This window comes from Abramis brama (genome assembly GCF_963993115.1).
Source record: "Abramis brama genome assembly, chromosome: 8".
NCBI classification, from domain to species: domain Eukaryota; kingdom Metazoa; phylum Chordata; class Actinopteri; order Cypriniformes; family Leuciscidae; genus Abramis; species Abramis brama.
In genome coordinates this window covers 22,611,147-22,625,220 of record NC_139970.1, presented here as the reverse complement: position 1 = coordinate 22,625,220, position 14,074 = coordinate 22,611,147, and the positions used below count along the sequence as shown (strand labels likewise).

The 14,074-nt window shown below is 35.3% G+C and overlaps 2 protein-coding genes across 5 annotated transcripts; one reads left to right on the top strand and one right to left on the bottom strand.

Annotated features, from left to right (window-relative positions):
* Positions 1-3,871: 3,871 nt before the first annotated feature.
* On the bottom strand, positions 3,872-8,424 carry umps (uridine monophosphate synthetase). Of its 2 annotated transcripts, none has more exons than XR_014607549.1 (6): positions 8,172-8,420; positions 7,830-7,983; positions 6,318-6,986; positions 4,686-5,238; positions 4,401-4,634; positions 3,872-4,201 (listed from the first exon to the last, which is right to left on the bottom strand). XR_014607549.1 is itself a non-coding variant. In XM_084122948.1 (6 exons), exons 1-6 carry the CDS (start codon positions 8,319-8,321, stop codon positions 4,026-4,028), a joined length of 1,440 nt encoding a protein of 479 aa, XP_083979074.1. In that variant the 5' UTR covers positions 8,322-8,424; the 3' UTR covers positions 3,872-4,025. The 2 variants fall into 2 exon arrangements, 1 of the variants encoding a protein (XP_083979074.1); XM_084122948.1 differs by having other exon boundaries at positions 4,401-4,515; positions 5,063-5,238; positions 8,172-8,424.
* Positions 8,425-9,071: 647 nt separating this feature from the next.
* Positions 9,072-13,934, top strand: LOC311088588 (alpha-aspartyl dipeptidase). 3 transcript variants are annotated; one of them, XM_084122788.1, is made up of 9 exons: positions 9,072-9,353; positions 9,465-9,587; positions 10,779-10,867; positions 10,974-11,048; positions 12,482-12,561; positions 12,639-12,812; positions 13,010-13,069; positions 13,610-13,692; positions 13,794-13,934. In XM_084122788.1, exons 2-9 carry the CDS (start codon positions 9,493-9,495, stop codon positions 13,858-13,860), a joined length of 723 nt encoding a protein of 240 aa, XP_083978914.1. In that variant the 5' UTR covers positions 9,072-9,353; positions 9,465-9,492; the 3' UTR covers positions 13,861-13,934. The 3 variants fall into 3 exon arrangements, 2 of the variants coding, with proteins under 2 accessions (XP_083978914.1, XP_083978915.1); XM_084122789.1 differs by having other exon boundaries at positions 9,105-9,353; positions 9,469-9,587; XR_014607535.1 differs by having other exon boundaries at positions 9,133-9,353; positions 13,563-13,692.
* Positions 13,935-14,074: the final 140 nt, after the last annotated feature.

The following is a 14,074-nucleotide window of genomic DNA, read 5'->3' as shown; positions in this document are numbered from 1 at the left end:
CGTGTTCGACATTGATGATAATAAGAAATGTTTCTTGAGCACCAAATCAGCATATAATATTATGTTAGAACTATATATGTGACACTAAAGACTGGAGTAATGATGCTGAAAATTCAGCTTTACCACAGGAATAAATTACAACCCTATATTAAAACAGAATACGCATATTTTAATCATATTTTATAATATTACTGTTTTTACTGTACTTTTGATACTATATATTTTTTAAAAATAGGCTAAATGCAGCTTTAATGAGCATAAGAGATGAGGAAATGATGACATCATCAGATGATGATGCACTGTAAGTGTGTGTGTTCAAGGTAAAGATCCCAATGCAAAACCCAGTGTAACTGTCAGAGTGATTTGACATGCAAATCAATCCGTTGCAAATCAGAAAGTGTGATGCTTCCTTGTCACTCCAGGAGTATGGTGTCATTGCTCAGAAAAGCAGGATTTGACATATCATATTACATTTCATTTGAGCACGAATCGAACTGTAATACGGCCACATTTTATTACGATGCGAAGATAAACTTCAGGAAATACATTTTTTAAATGTTTATTATTGTTGTGTGCTGTGCACGGCACCATCAAACCATAGGTGTGCATATTGTTTTTTTCTGATTGTCATTCATTTACGTTGCCAGTTTACAAACAGGTGTGAAGGTGCAGTGAAACTGGTCGGTGCTATTTGAATAGTTAGTGCTGGATGATGTTTTCTTTAGGGTGCCATGGAAACTAATCCTTCTAAGGGCAAATGTGGACAGGTCCAGACAGCTAAGTGCAGGTGACATCTGCTCTGATAATGTCCTTTATGTGTTTGAGCACACAAGGACGGGTGCTTCTGCAGAACATGGCCATAGACAGAGACAGACATTTCCATCTAATCTACTGCCAAGGGCAAGAAAAAAACCCAACATAATTTGCATTTTCAACAGTAACCCTTTTAACTGCCACATAGCCAACAGGCAACTCCTGTCCAGCAGGTATAGGCTCTATAGGTCTGTTTGCCAAGTACTTTATGGAATAATGCAATGACCTATATGCTTAATTCAGAAACAATTGTATTGTCTGTTGCAACATAAGTAGAGCGGTAAATGTATCAAATAATATTGAGAAAGCACTTTTTTTGTTTTTTAAATTTTATTTATGTTTTATTAAGATAATGTAACAATTCAGAATAACGTACATTGCACGCCTCCATTATGAAAAGGAAGACAATAACATATTTAGTTAAGATATTTTCACGTTGGTTCTTCAACAGTTAGGCTTCTCTCAAAGATCTCAAAGATCTGACTAGAAAATAGTTCTGTAATTCAGCTTAATGGAAATGTTTTAATTTAATTCATAAACTAGCCCAGCAAGCAATAGCCGTCATTTCACTGTAGGTTAACTAAAGACCCGATATAGTCCAGCTATGATGAGTAACCCACTTCTAACCAAGATAACACTGAATTTGGTTACATGTCGTTTCTGCCAAAATAACTTGCAAGATGTTTGATATTCCATCATGTAAGCAAAGTAAACAAGGTGTTTGGTTTCATTTCTTCATTTCTTTTCTTCAAACTAGGCTATTCATCTACTTTATTCTTGGGCTATGGTTTAGACGTCTATTAAAATTTCACTGACAGTCCAAATTTTGCCTTGTTTTAGCTTAGACGTCTGGGCTGTGTTTGGACGGCTATTAGACGTCTTTTAAACACAAAATTGCTTGATGGCCTCGCAGTATTACAAGAGGTAGCCATAGCTAAAACAAGGCAAAATTTGGGATGTCAGTGAAAATTTAATAGATGTCTAAACCATAGCCCAAGAATAGACTATAAGCCTATTTTTAACAAGCAGAGTTTTCCTTTTGTCTAAATACCAAATAAATAACATGAAAATAAGACATTATATCGACATAGCTATTTAGGCTATTTATTCATTATAGTTAGGCTACTCAGCAAATTATACGCGTTTCATTCATTGTTTTAACACGGTTAAGTTTCGTTGAACAGACTGTGACAGCAGTGAAGATGCCATTGTCTGCAGTGCGTGGATCCCGCTGCTCTGCTCTGGTGTTTTACTGACGCGTGTCTGCATCTGCGTAACGCGAGCCGAACGAACAAAACCATTTCATCTGCAGGTATTGTGCGTGTGGCTCAACGTGATACAAGTACAGAAAGCACATATACAACATCCGTTCTGACGTCCATTAATTCATTCGGTTTCTGATGATGACTTGTCCTCTTTCCTGAAAATCAGTAGCCTAAAGAAGAACAATAGATCATGTGAACAATTATTTTCTCAGGTAACTTTCATTAACAATATAAACATTAATGTTCTTGAACATGAAAATATGAATATAGGCTACAGTTCATGACATTTTAAAGTAGTCTACTTCAACGTGCATTAACTAAAATGTTACAAAAAACTTGACAAAACTTACCGTGTCATTCGGCGCATCAGAAGCGTTATAATAGCGACTGTTAATGCACACAGATCTGCTGAGGCCTTTAGCTTTATATTGTGCACGCGAGTAAATGCATTGATCTGCTCTCTGTCTTGAGCGCGCGGAACTCTGTCCTGGACACCTGTCACACGGCACTTTCCTCTCATCCAATATTGACACAGGGAGTCAAATGGGAGGTCCACAGTAGATTACTTCTCTCTATTATGTCAATCATGTCGCTCTATGCAAACCCACTTCGCGTTTCGTCGAGATAACGCGTTGAGACATCTGGAGCGGATGGGCGCGTGAGGGCAGGCGAGGACGTACAAAGATGACCTCTTAAACTAAAAAAAAAAAAAAAACCTAAAATCTTCCTAGCAAAATATGCTATTGGATATTGCTCAGTTCATGTTATTTTTATGTACATGTTTCTGCTCTTTACGGCAAAAAAAACAAAAACAAAACAAAAACAAGCCTTCTAAATAAACTATGATGTAAAGATCAGGCAATTATTTGAATCACCGTAGCCTTTTTTGGTGTTCATTCACTGTAAACAGTCTTACAGAGTGACAAATGAATTTTATAAATACATAGCCTACCATAGCCTATTCTACTTAATTTTATTATTATTATTATTATAGAAATAAGATAAAAGCTTTTGCAAATTTTAGAATAACAAGCATGCCTCACTGCTGTTAATGTCATTAAACCGTACACAATCATCAATGAAAATAGGGCAACATTTCCTTTTTTACAGTCTATGGGCAATAGCCTACGGCTAATCTAAATAAAAATGAAAGGCCATATTTTTAATGATGCGGGCGACTTGTCATCCAATTATAATATTATTGTCCAATCATTTTTCTTATTTAGGCTATCAAAACACTTGACTGGTATAAAACAGCTGGTGTGCTTCTGCCCCCTACTGGATTTGACGAGAGATGACAAGATTAGAGATCCTTTCAAAATGGGTCATTTTTAGCTTTGACAATGGTGGAAATGCTAAAAATTACGTGTTTTAAGGCAGAAGAGAAAGGCAAGTTGTCAGACTTTTAACTTGTCATTATTCGGGGTTTATTTTTTTAGTAAAATTTTGTATAGGTACACTGCCATTGCAATTTGAGGTCAGTAATTCTTTGTATTAATACTAAATAAAATATAAAATACTTAATATACTTAAAATTAATTAATACTTTTATTCAGCTAGGATGCAGTGAGAGTAAAAACATTTGTAATATTACAAAATATTTCTATCTCAAATAAATGCTTTCCATTCATCCAAGAATCCAGAAAAAACAAAATCACTTTTTTTTTATTTATTTTTTTTACAAAACTATTCAGCAGCAAAACCGATTTCAACATGGATAAGAAATGTTTCCTGACTATTAAATCAGCATTTTAGAATCATTTCGGAAAGATCATGTGACAATGAAGACTGGAGTAATGATGCTGAAAATTCAGCTTTGCATAATTTTATTACCAAGTGAACAAAAACAAGGAGGGAGTAATCTGAATCATGTTAGTATTAAAGTGGAGGGAATGATTGAGCTATAAAGACCAGACATGATTTAACAGGCCCCACATTTTTCTTTCATTAGCTGGCCTGTGAGAGTCTTTTCAGATATGCCTCCCAGCCTGCCGCTCTGTATTTTTCTGCTGCTCGGAGCCGATCTGGGCTGGCAAGAATACCTCGTCCCACAATGATGATATCAGAGCCTTTAGTGCAGATCACATCTTCTGGACTTGAATACTGCTGTCCAAGGCCATCCCCTGGAGAACAAAAGATGACTACATTAAAAACAACACGGGTATCTGATCGCTAAAAACAGGCAAATATGAACAGAATACTAGACAATATTTCTGAGCATCTTAAAAAAAAAAAAAAAAAAAATCACCTTTCTCTATTCAAACACTTGGAGATACAGGAAAGCTAATGTCAAAACAATGTGTATTCAGTAGTAAAATGTACCTCCTGTCTGCATTTGCACTCCTGGAGTCATGTGAACCAGACCAGGCTTGTCACTGATCTTCGATCCACTTATAAATCCAAACACAAAATCAGAATGGTCTTCAGCCATCTTGACCTAAAAGACATTTCAATCAACTCAAATAAGTGGCTTAAATAATAAGTGAGACAGAAGGTCCTTAAAGTCACCATAAAATCTAAATAGACAATTATTTTTTAATATATTTTTTTTAAATTCTATCCCCTCGTAATCCTTAATCAAAGTAACTTCCCCTCCCCTCTTGCAGCAACATCTCTTCTCTGATGACATGTTTACTGGCGAGAGGGCGGGACAACCTGTCACTCACATGACATCACAGCAATAGCGAACCACAATGATCGAATCAATTCCCAATGGACAAAATCAAGTCCTGCCCTATATTATTTTCTTGTTCGAGAACCCATTTCACTTAGATATACGTCACAATAGGGAAGAAAAGAACATTACATTTCATGTCGACTTTAAAGGACTAAGCTAGGACAAAAATTAAGGAGACCACCTTGATCCTACAATACTGAAACATTTAAAGGAGAAAAGAATATTATTGATACGAAATAATAAACAAGGGTTACTGGAAGTGAGGAAGTGTTCGCATCTAGTTCTTCACAGAGAGTAGAAGACGTACCACTGCTCGAGTGTAATCCCCTGTTGCAAGGGAACCCTGGGAGCTCATCTGAGCAATGAGCAAACAGCCGTGACCCAGAGGCTTGCCGACGGCACCGAGACCCTGCAGCACACCCGGACCCGGCAACGCGTGGGCATTAATGATGTGCGCCCATGAGGAGATCCGATATAGACCACCTTTAAAAACAACAATGTTTTATGTGAACAACATTTGTGCAGAAATTTAAATAATATTTAGAGAAATTGTTCACTCAAAAAAGAAATTTCTGTCATTTACTCACCCTGATGTCATTCCAGAACTGTATGACTATTGTGAAGCACAATAAAAGGAATCTGAATCTTTTTTTTATGCTTTTTTTACTCTCTAAAATGTCCTTGCATGGTGAACTTCTGCATGAAGATTGCTCCACAGAAGAAATAAAGTCATACAGGTTTGGAATGACATGAAGGAGAGCAAATGATGACAGATATTTGATTTTTGGGTGAACTATCCCTTTAAGAATCCAGACATATACAAACAAGCACTGTGTAGAGCAAAAAAAAAAAAAAAAAAAAAAAAAAAAAAAAAAACCACTTAAAACCAAGATATTTATTAATTAATTCACCACCTCAACCACTTAACCACAGTTCCCACAGTCTTGGAAAAACTCGGATATGAGCCTAATTTAAATGAAGGGAACAGAATGTCAATGTTCTCTAAATGTAGGCTAAATGTCTAGGGAGAAACACAATGAGTTGCATTAGAAACACTTCAAAGTTTGGAAATATTCAACAGATATCCATTACTTTAATTCATTTTAATTCATTGAATCTGCTCCCAACTACTACAATATGAAAATAACTTTTACTGTAACTTCTGATCACACTGCAAAAAAAAAGTGACGTTCTTCCTCAGTGTTTCTCTCTTCCAGTTTGTTTTCTAGCGTTATGTCTAAAGATTCTTAAATCAAGATGCATTTACTGGAGATACAAAATGACAAAATATGAAGTCTTGTTTTCTATGAAACTGACCAAAATGAAGTGACTATGATTAAAACAAGACGACTTTCTGCTCTGATTTAAGACCTTTTTATGGCCTTAATTTTTGGGCGGATTAAGACTTTTATAGACCCCCATAAACCTTGTTTCTTAAACCTTGCCCAGTAAATCACAAACACTTTGGTCTATGAATATCTCGCGCAGACTATACAAGTTAAATTTAAGACTAGTCAATTCCAAGATCTCCACATCCACCACCATGTGAAACAAACACCTACCATCATACTGATGCTTGACTGTGTTCCCAATGTCTGCAAACTTGCGATCCTCAAAAATCAGGAAGTTGTGCCTTATAGCCAACTCTTTCAGATTGCTGATGACGTCTGCAGTGAAGTCCTGCAGGATGTCCACGTGAGTCTTCAACACGCAAATCAGTGGCCCCAACGTCACAGCGATCTCCAGCAGCTCCTCAGAACGAGTCACGTCTGCAGACACGCACAGATTGCTCTTCTTGTCCTCCATGATCTTCAGCAGGCGGGCAGCGAGAGGGTGAGTGTCTGGCAACCCGGCACGAGCCCCGTAGCCGAGATCATTACAGCCCTTTTTAGGGGTGGAGACATTCTTCTTTGCTGATACGTAGGTGTTATTTTCTCGAACAAACCTCTCAACGTTCTGAGAAGTGGCCGTGTCTATTCGGCCAGATTTAAGTAACACATCCAGAAGTCTGGAGACAGAAATGACTGAATGTAGAGTGATGCCACTGTCAGCTAGCCTGGCACTGCCTCCCTGCTCTCTGTCCAGTAACACCACAGCATCTGTGATCTTCAGGCCTTCGTTCTCTAGTACCTCAGCGGTTTCTAGAACACTGCTGCCACTGGTCACTACGTCCTCTACTATAAGGCATCTGTCACCAGGGTGGATGGTTCCCTCGATGATACGCTTCGTTCCTGGGGAATTTCAAAACACAGGGGTGAAATGCCATTTCATGGTGCAATGTTCAAATCGACAACAAACATAGAGAGACAGTGTAAAAGTCAAGATAACAAGCACCATACGGTGCTAAAAACAAATGGTAAACCACAAAAAAAACATACAGAAGCAAAAAGGACAACAGAAGTGTGTTGACTGCAGTACATGTAAAATGTGCCAGAGGACATAAACATTTTGTCTTCATGTAAACTCTGAACATCATACATAAAATAATGAGCAGTAACAGTTTAATGTGTCAATGCACATATAAATGCATATATATAGACGATAAATAGAATAACTGTTTATTTCAAGTAACGAAAAGGCTTTATGATTTTAGTTTTAGTAAACTATAACAATACAGATTCACACTGCAAATCGCACCATGAAATATATAAATAAACTATTTGTAAATCTAAATGATTAATATAGCAGCTCAAGAAGTATTTGGACACTAAAGGCACAAATAAACCACTTGACATTCCACGTTGTCAACCAGAAAAGCAATTTTGCATTCATTTTACATTTACACATTTGGCACATGGATTTATTCAAAGCGACTAAAATGGTATATATAACGTTATATCTACCAGTTCTTGTTTTGAACATCAAATCTACTGCTTTATACTTAAAACCTAACAAACTTTTTTTGAAGGTTTTTTTTATGATTTTGTTGTTTGATGAATGCTGCTTGGTTTGATATGTTGCTACCTAACACAATTTTAAAGTGTGTCTTCAGTGTCCTAATATTTTTTGGTTTAGGGAAATGTAAACAGTAAACAGATTACAGATGGAGTGGAGTTAAATTTGCACTATTATACCATAGTCCTTCGCCTCCTTTCGTCGAATAAGCATGGGGTATTGCTTGGTAGAGCAGATGATTGTGGCCAGAGGAAGAGCTGTGTAAGGGACACCACACACACTCTCAAACTGAGCCCCTGCATCCTCAGCACGCTTGTGAAGAAGGCTTGCCACCTGATCACAAACAAAATATGATTTTATGATCAACGAATGACATCCATTAAAGAAGGATCTGAATGACTTGTTTTCTAAAACATTCTTGGTAGGAAAATGCTCAGGATATGATTACACACTTTTGGAATAACAGTAACTTATATTATCATATCATTAACTTACTCAAAGTGAGCACGTGTTTAACGTACCTGGTTCATCAACGCTGGATGGGACACTATTACTCTAAGATCAAAATAGATCGGCGAAGTGAGTCCACTTTTAAGCTTAAAAGTTCCGAACTTGACGGCTTGGATGTCGTGTAGTTTCAGGATTAAACTATTTATAATTGTGTCATCCATTTCAGTTTGATTCTTTCTTTTTTTTTTTTTTTTTTTTTTTAGAAGTGATTCTTTCGCGCGAGACTCATGTTGCTACACGTGATACACCAACTTGCGCATGTCTGAGATTACTCGTCGACAAAATAAAAGCATTTAAAGATGTTTGTTTAACTTTTAACATATTTGGCTCTAAAAAACCCTTTTCAAAACACATTTTTAAAATAGTTTATTTATTTAGACTAATTGCGCATGCTTATTGCATAGCTAGAGTTTTACACATCCTACACGCACAATAAAATAATATTTACACACGTTTTGGACCATTTGACAAAATTGCAGCTTGGCTGTAAATCATGTAAATCTATTTTGTTCACAAATTATATTGACCGTGACACTATTGTCGTTTTGATAACAACAGTTTGATAAAACTTCATTAAATGGTAAGAATGTTTGTTATGGTGGAAATGACATAATTATGGGACTGTGCTTTTTTTTTAAAAGATATAAAACACTTTCACTGTTTCAGACAATAATTAATTACTTAAAGGGTTTATGTGTTATTTACTTTAATTTATTCAGACCAATCGTATTTGAGAAATAACAAATATAAATCATTATAATAATAAATGATTACGTTTTCATCTGTAAAATCAATAAAGTTATCTTAATGAATTAACATATGCCATAATTTTAACAAGATGATTAATATATAGATATATAATAAATCAATATTCTAATAAAAATCGTGTTCATTGGCTCTTAGTTGTCCGAGGGCAGCTTTAGGGCTTTTATTTTGAAAACAATGCCTGCCAGTAACTACAAAAAAATAAATACAAATAAAAAGGTTAAAACACAAAAACATAGGTTTAATGTGTTTTAAAGGATTCGTAATTGTGATGAGTACAATTTCTTTAGTTTCTGACCTGCCTCTGCTGTTTCATGAAAGTTTTGCTTTAATATCACATGATTCCAGAGACGTTTCTTATCATGGCTTGTTCCTGTGAATGTTTATCATCTGTGGAATAATCAGAGTGATATACTGTCTGTCCAAAGGTAATGTATTGAAGATTACGACCACACTGATCTGAGAATATGTGGTGTAAGCATAAAAAGGCGCTGGTCACATGCGCTGTCTGTCCTCTGATCAACTTCTACATTTCTTAGGCAGGCAGCACAGTTGAGGAGGAAGATCATGAAGAGAAGACTTCTACTCGTATCTAACTCCACACTTCATGGAGGAGGATATCTTCAACACTGTGAGCAGCAGATCCAAGACTTTTTTGGAAAGTAAGTTGCCTGCAGCTTAACTAGGAATCAGGGCTGCCAACTTTTGAGTTTAGCTTGGAGTGAGATTTGTATTTTTTTTGGCGAGGGGGGGTGGGTATGTAAAAACAAATATTGCATCACAGTAAGTGTAATTGTCAAAACATTTGGTAACTAAATAGAATTTTATGAAGTTTAGTGACAACATGTTACAATGTATACATTGTACAATGACTGGTATAGGATACAGTTTTTATTATTGCTTGACAAAAATTTCAAGATTTCAATTCCATTCTTGTGATTTGATTCCGATTTTGATTCAATATTGATTAATTTGGATACATGTTTATTTTAAATTTTATTTAAAAAAATAATCTCACCTAATGCTGTAAACATAGAGGGCCCAGTCTGCTGGTATTATTAAAAATAACATTAAATTAAATATAATGCAGTTTTTGTTATAATAACAATTATTTAATGACATAAGTAAAAATATAATAAATATATAATATAGTGCTCAGCAAAATCTCCTCTCTAGCTATTTTTTCTATTCAATTAACATGCTATGGTCGTTAAATGGCTTTCCTGAGGTAAATGTAACGTTATGTGACATAATTGTTCTCCTGCTGTTATATTGACCTCTTTCCGTGGTTGAAAAACACTAATTGGTCGATATTATGTATACTTTCGGTAAGTTGTACTGCATCTTTAAAAAAAAAAGTAAGCGCCAAACGTATTTTTGTCTGAATTTCGTAATAAAATTGACGGAATCTAAGAGCTGAGAATTAGTTTAATATTAAAAGTACCTCTTTGCTCCACAATTTTTCTGTGCGTGAGAAAATGGATGTGTGGCGTGAGAGCGTGTGAAAAGTGTCAATTGCGTGAGTCTCACGCTCAATGCGTGAGAGTTGGCAGCCCTGAGGAATGTTGGAATAAAAACTTTGGAATGCTACAGTCCTAATAACATTGTTGCAATACAGTCATACAGTCCTTTATATTAATATTCTGATATCATTTCCTGTTTGTATATGTATGCAGGCTTGTTACTCAATACATGCAAAGTGCAAGTCCATTCTTTGAACATAAACACCAGTTATGACATTTTTAAACGTGTTTGTATTGAGCAAAATATGACAGTTTGTGTTTTTGGAATCAAATGCATCTGACCTATATTGAACCCATTTTTTAAAAATGAATCACTTTTTTGTTTAACAGAGGAGTAAAGAGGGTCCTGTTTGTCCCATATGCACTGCATGATCGAGATGCCTATGCCAAGACTGCCAGAGACAAGTTCAAGACATTGGGTTTGAGTCTTTATTGATTTGAACACACACGTATGTTGATCTCACAAGACAGTCACGGCCACATTGCCCTTCATCTCGGCTGTACTCTTCTTTTCTCTGTCTCCAGGCTATGAGCTGGACAGTGTCCATGAGACACCAGACCCTGTGGATGCTGTTAGGAAAGCTGAAGGAATATTCATTGGTATGAAGTTTTATATATATATATATATATCTCAGTATATTTAATGCACAGTATATATAAAATATATAAAATAGTAAACATTTTTTTTTATAAGATTTACTAGAATTTTAGTATTTGGTTTGTCCCCCTATTTATGCTTTAACCCCTTACCAGACAGACCCAATTTTGTGGGGCATACATGACATACCCAAAATAAAAAGGTTGCTGCTCATAAGTCATTCTGAATAGACACATAACCAACATATATTTAGAAAGCCAACCCTTGAGAGTTACAGTTCAAGACTCAGAATTAATCAGACTGTTATTAATATTGAGATATATAAGCTCAAACATAAAAACAAAAATGTATTAAGAATATATTTATTAAATGTATACAAATATTATATGAATGTAGTATAACAACTTATAACCATGACTAACTTGTAGCCACAAGTGTGGTCATGCTTCATTTCAAACCTGAGGATGATATCTCTAAAATTATCCATACTGTGAAGACTTAAGTAAGAGTATGTAAGGGGAGGGTTTTTTTTTTTGAAAAAGCTGATAAGATTCTTATCAAATATTTTATTGCCCTGTTAACACCCATTTACAGTCTTTGACTAATGTCTGGCGAGGAGAACTGGCCCATTCATGCTTATTGTAGTCAATCGACGAACCTTTCACACCTCTGCCGCGATGAGACTTAATCTTCATTATTCTTTTATCCTTATTCTTTTGTTTGAATTCAGCCATAGCCTTCATTCTGGCATTATGGCTTGGCCATCTACACCTCTGTCATCCCACTATACATGAATAATCCACCTATTATCTTAATTCTTGTTAGAAGAAAAAAAAAAAACCTATTCTTGGGACTTTATGTGAATTCTTAAAAAAAAAATAAAATAAATATATATATATATATATATATATATATATATATATATAAATGTATAGACGTGAATGACTGCTTTATGAGTGATGATTTCTATTCAAAATAACGACCGTTACAGATTAATTATTTTGCACTCCTGGCATAAATTAAGAAATTAATGTCACTGCAAACCAGTTTTATCATAAACAGTGGTCAAATATCGAAGCTGGAGTCTTAAATCTTTCTAATGATGCTCAGTTTGTCCAGATCAAGTAAGAGGGTGATGTTTTAACGAGTATTGAATGTTGAACAACAGTAATCTGGGGCCATCTATTTAACTGGGGCCGTTAAATGACTTCACATGAACAATGTCACAAATTTGCTTACATTTAATCAGTCACCCAGAAATCAACATTTGTTAGTATACATTTGTCAAAATCCTAAAGCTTTAAATTTGCAGATTTTCAAAGTGGTCTCTACTATACTGTTTGTACTCATTTCTGTGAATGCTTCGCCATTATTTACTTATAATGTATTCAGAAAGACAGGCTCTCAATCTGATGTCTATTTTTGTGTCCATTAGGTGGCGGCAACACGTTCCGCCTGCTGAAAGCTCTCTATGACAACAATGTGATCACTGAGATTAGGAAGAGAGTTTTACAGGTGAATTAGTGTCTTGTTTAACCAAAATCTGAAATATACTGCAATTGCCTGTAACAGGTGTGGATTTTATCTCATAGGATGGAATACCTTACATGGGATCAAGTGCAGGCACCAACGTCTCCACCATCAGCATCAACACCACCAATGACATGCCTATCGTCTATCCACCCACTTTTGCTGCCATTGGTTTAGTGCCCTTCAACATTAACCCTCACTTTCTGGATCCTGATCCCAACAGCAGACACATGGGTGTACGTACTGGTGCTGTAGAGACTTGATAAGCAATTATCTTTTTTTTTTCTCTCTTATAAAAATCCAAAAAATATGCATTGCTGTATTGTGAGGAAATTGGTGCCATGAGATAAAACGTTAAAGCTATCAAAAAAACAAACTTTTAAGGTAGATCTTTTAGGCTTCATGAGCGTAGATTTGATTGTGCATTTTACAGGAAACACGTGAACAGAGAATCACCCAGTACCATGAGGAGCCGGACACACCATGTGTACTGGTATGTCAAGTTAACATGTATTACTCACTACTGTTGTAAAACTGTATAAATATATATATATATATATATATATATATATATGCGCTCACCAAGGCTACATTAATTTAATATTATGAAATATTAAAAAAAAAAGTAGTTAAAAACTGTTTTCTATGTCAATATATTTTAAAATGTAATTTATTCCTGTGATGGCAAAGCTGAATTTTCAGCATTTATTATTCCAGTCTTCAGTGTCACATGATCCTTCAGAAATCATTCTATAATGCTGATTTGCTGCTCAAGAGACATTTATTATTATCAATGTTCAAAACAGTTTTGCTGTTGATATTTTTGTGGAACCCGTAATACTTTTTTTTTTTTTTTTTTTTAAGGATTATGCAATGAATAGAAAGTTCAAAACACCCTTTTTTAAATTAGAAATCTTTCACTTTTGTCACTTTTCTTATCAAATCTTATTGTTGTTCTGTTGTTATTGTCATTCATTTTTCATTAGTCTAGCATCAGCTGAGCACTAACACACACCTATGCTGTTGATGGCAGGGTCTTCGGGAAGGCTCAATGCTTTTAGTGGAAGGAAACAAAGCCACCTTACTTGGAAGCACAAACGCACGACTGTTCCACAGGTAATGTAGAGACTCCTGCTCATGCATATGGAAAATATAACAGAAAAAAATAATAATGCCAAATAGGCACAGCAAGTGAAATGATTGTTTGTCTTTCTCAGAGGGAAGCAAACCACAGAGTATGAACCGGGAAGTGATCTCAGCTTCTTACTGACAGATGTACAATGAGTTGCGACATCATGCACAATGCAAACATTTTACAATAAATAAAGTTAAAAAATGTTTCGTCATCTTTCAACTTATTTACAGCTGTTTATTTTGCTTTGAGGTACAAAAGCTATTGAAGCACTGTAGATTCTAAAGATGATTATTCTTGAATTTAAAATCTGCAATTGGTTATTCATCAACCAGATAAGTGTTACCAGTTACAGAAATCCTGTTA

Coding starts and splice junctions, on each gene's coding strand:
- umps (XM_084122948.1), bottom strand. CDS start 8,321: ATGGATGACACAATTATAAATAGTTTAATCCTGAAACTACACGACATC. Junction 7,984..8,171: donor ATCCAGCGTTGATGAACCAG/GTACGTTAAACA, acceptor GTTTGTGATCAG/GTGGCAAGCCTTCTTCACAA. Junction 5,239..6,317: donor AGTCAAGCATCAGTATGATG/GTAGGTGTTTGT, acceptor TTGTTTTTAAAG/GTGGTCTATATCGGATCTCC.
- LOC311088588 (XM_084122788.1), top strand. CDS start 9,493: ATGAAGAGAAGACTTCTACTCGTATCTAACTCCACACTTCATGGAGGA. Junction 11,049..12,481: donor AGCTGAAGGAATATTCATTG/GTATGAAGTTTT, acceptor TGTGTCCATTAG/GTGGCGGCAACACGTTCCGC. Junction 13,693..13,793: donor AACGCACGACTGTTCCACAG/GTAATGTAGAGA, acceptor TGTCTTTCTCAG/AGGGAAGCAAACCACAGAGT.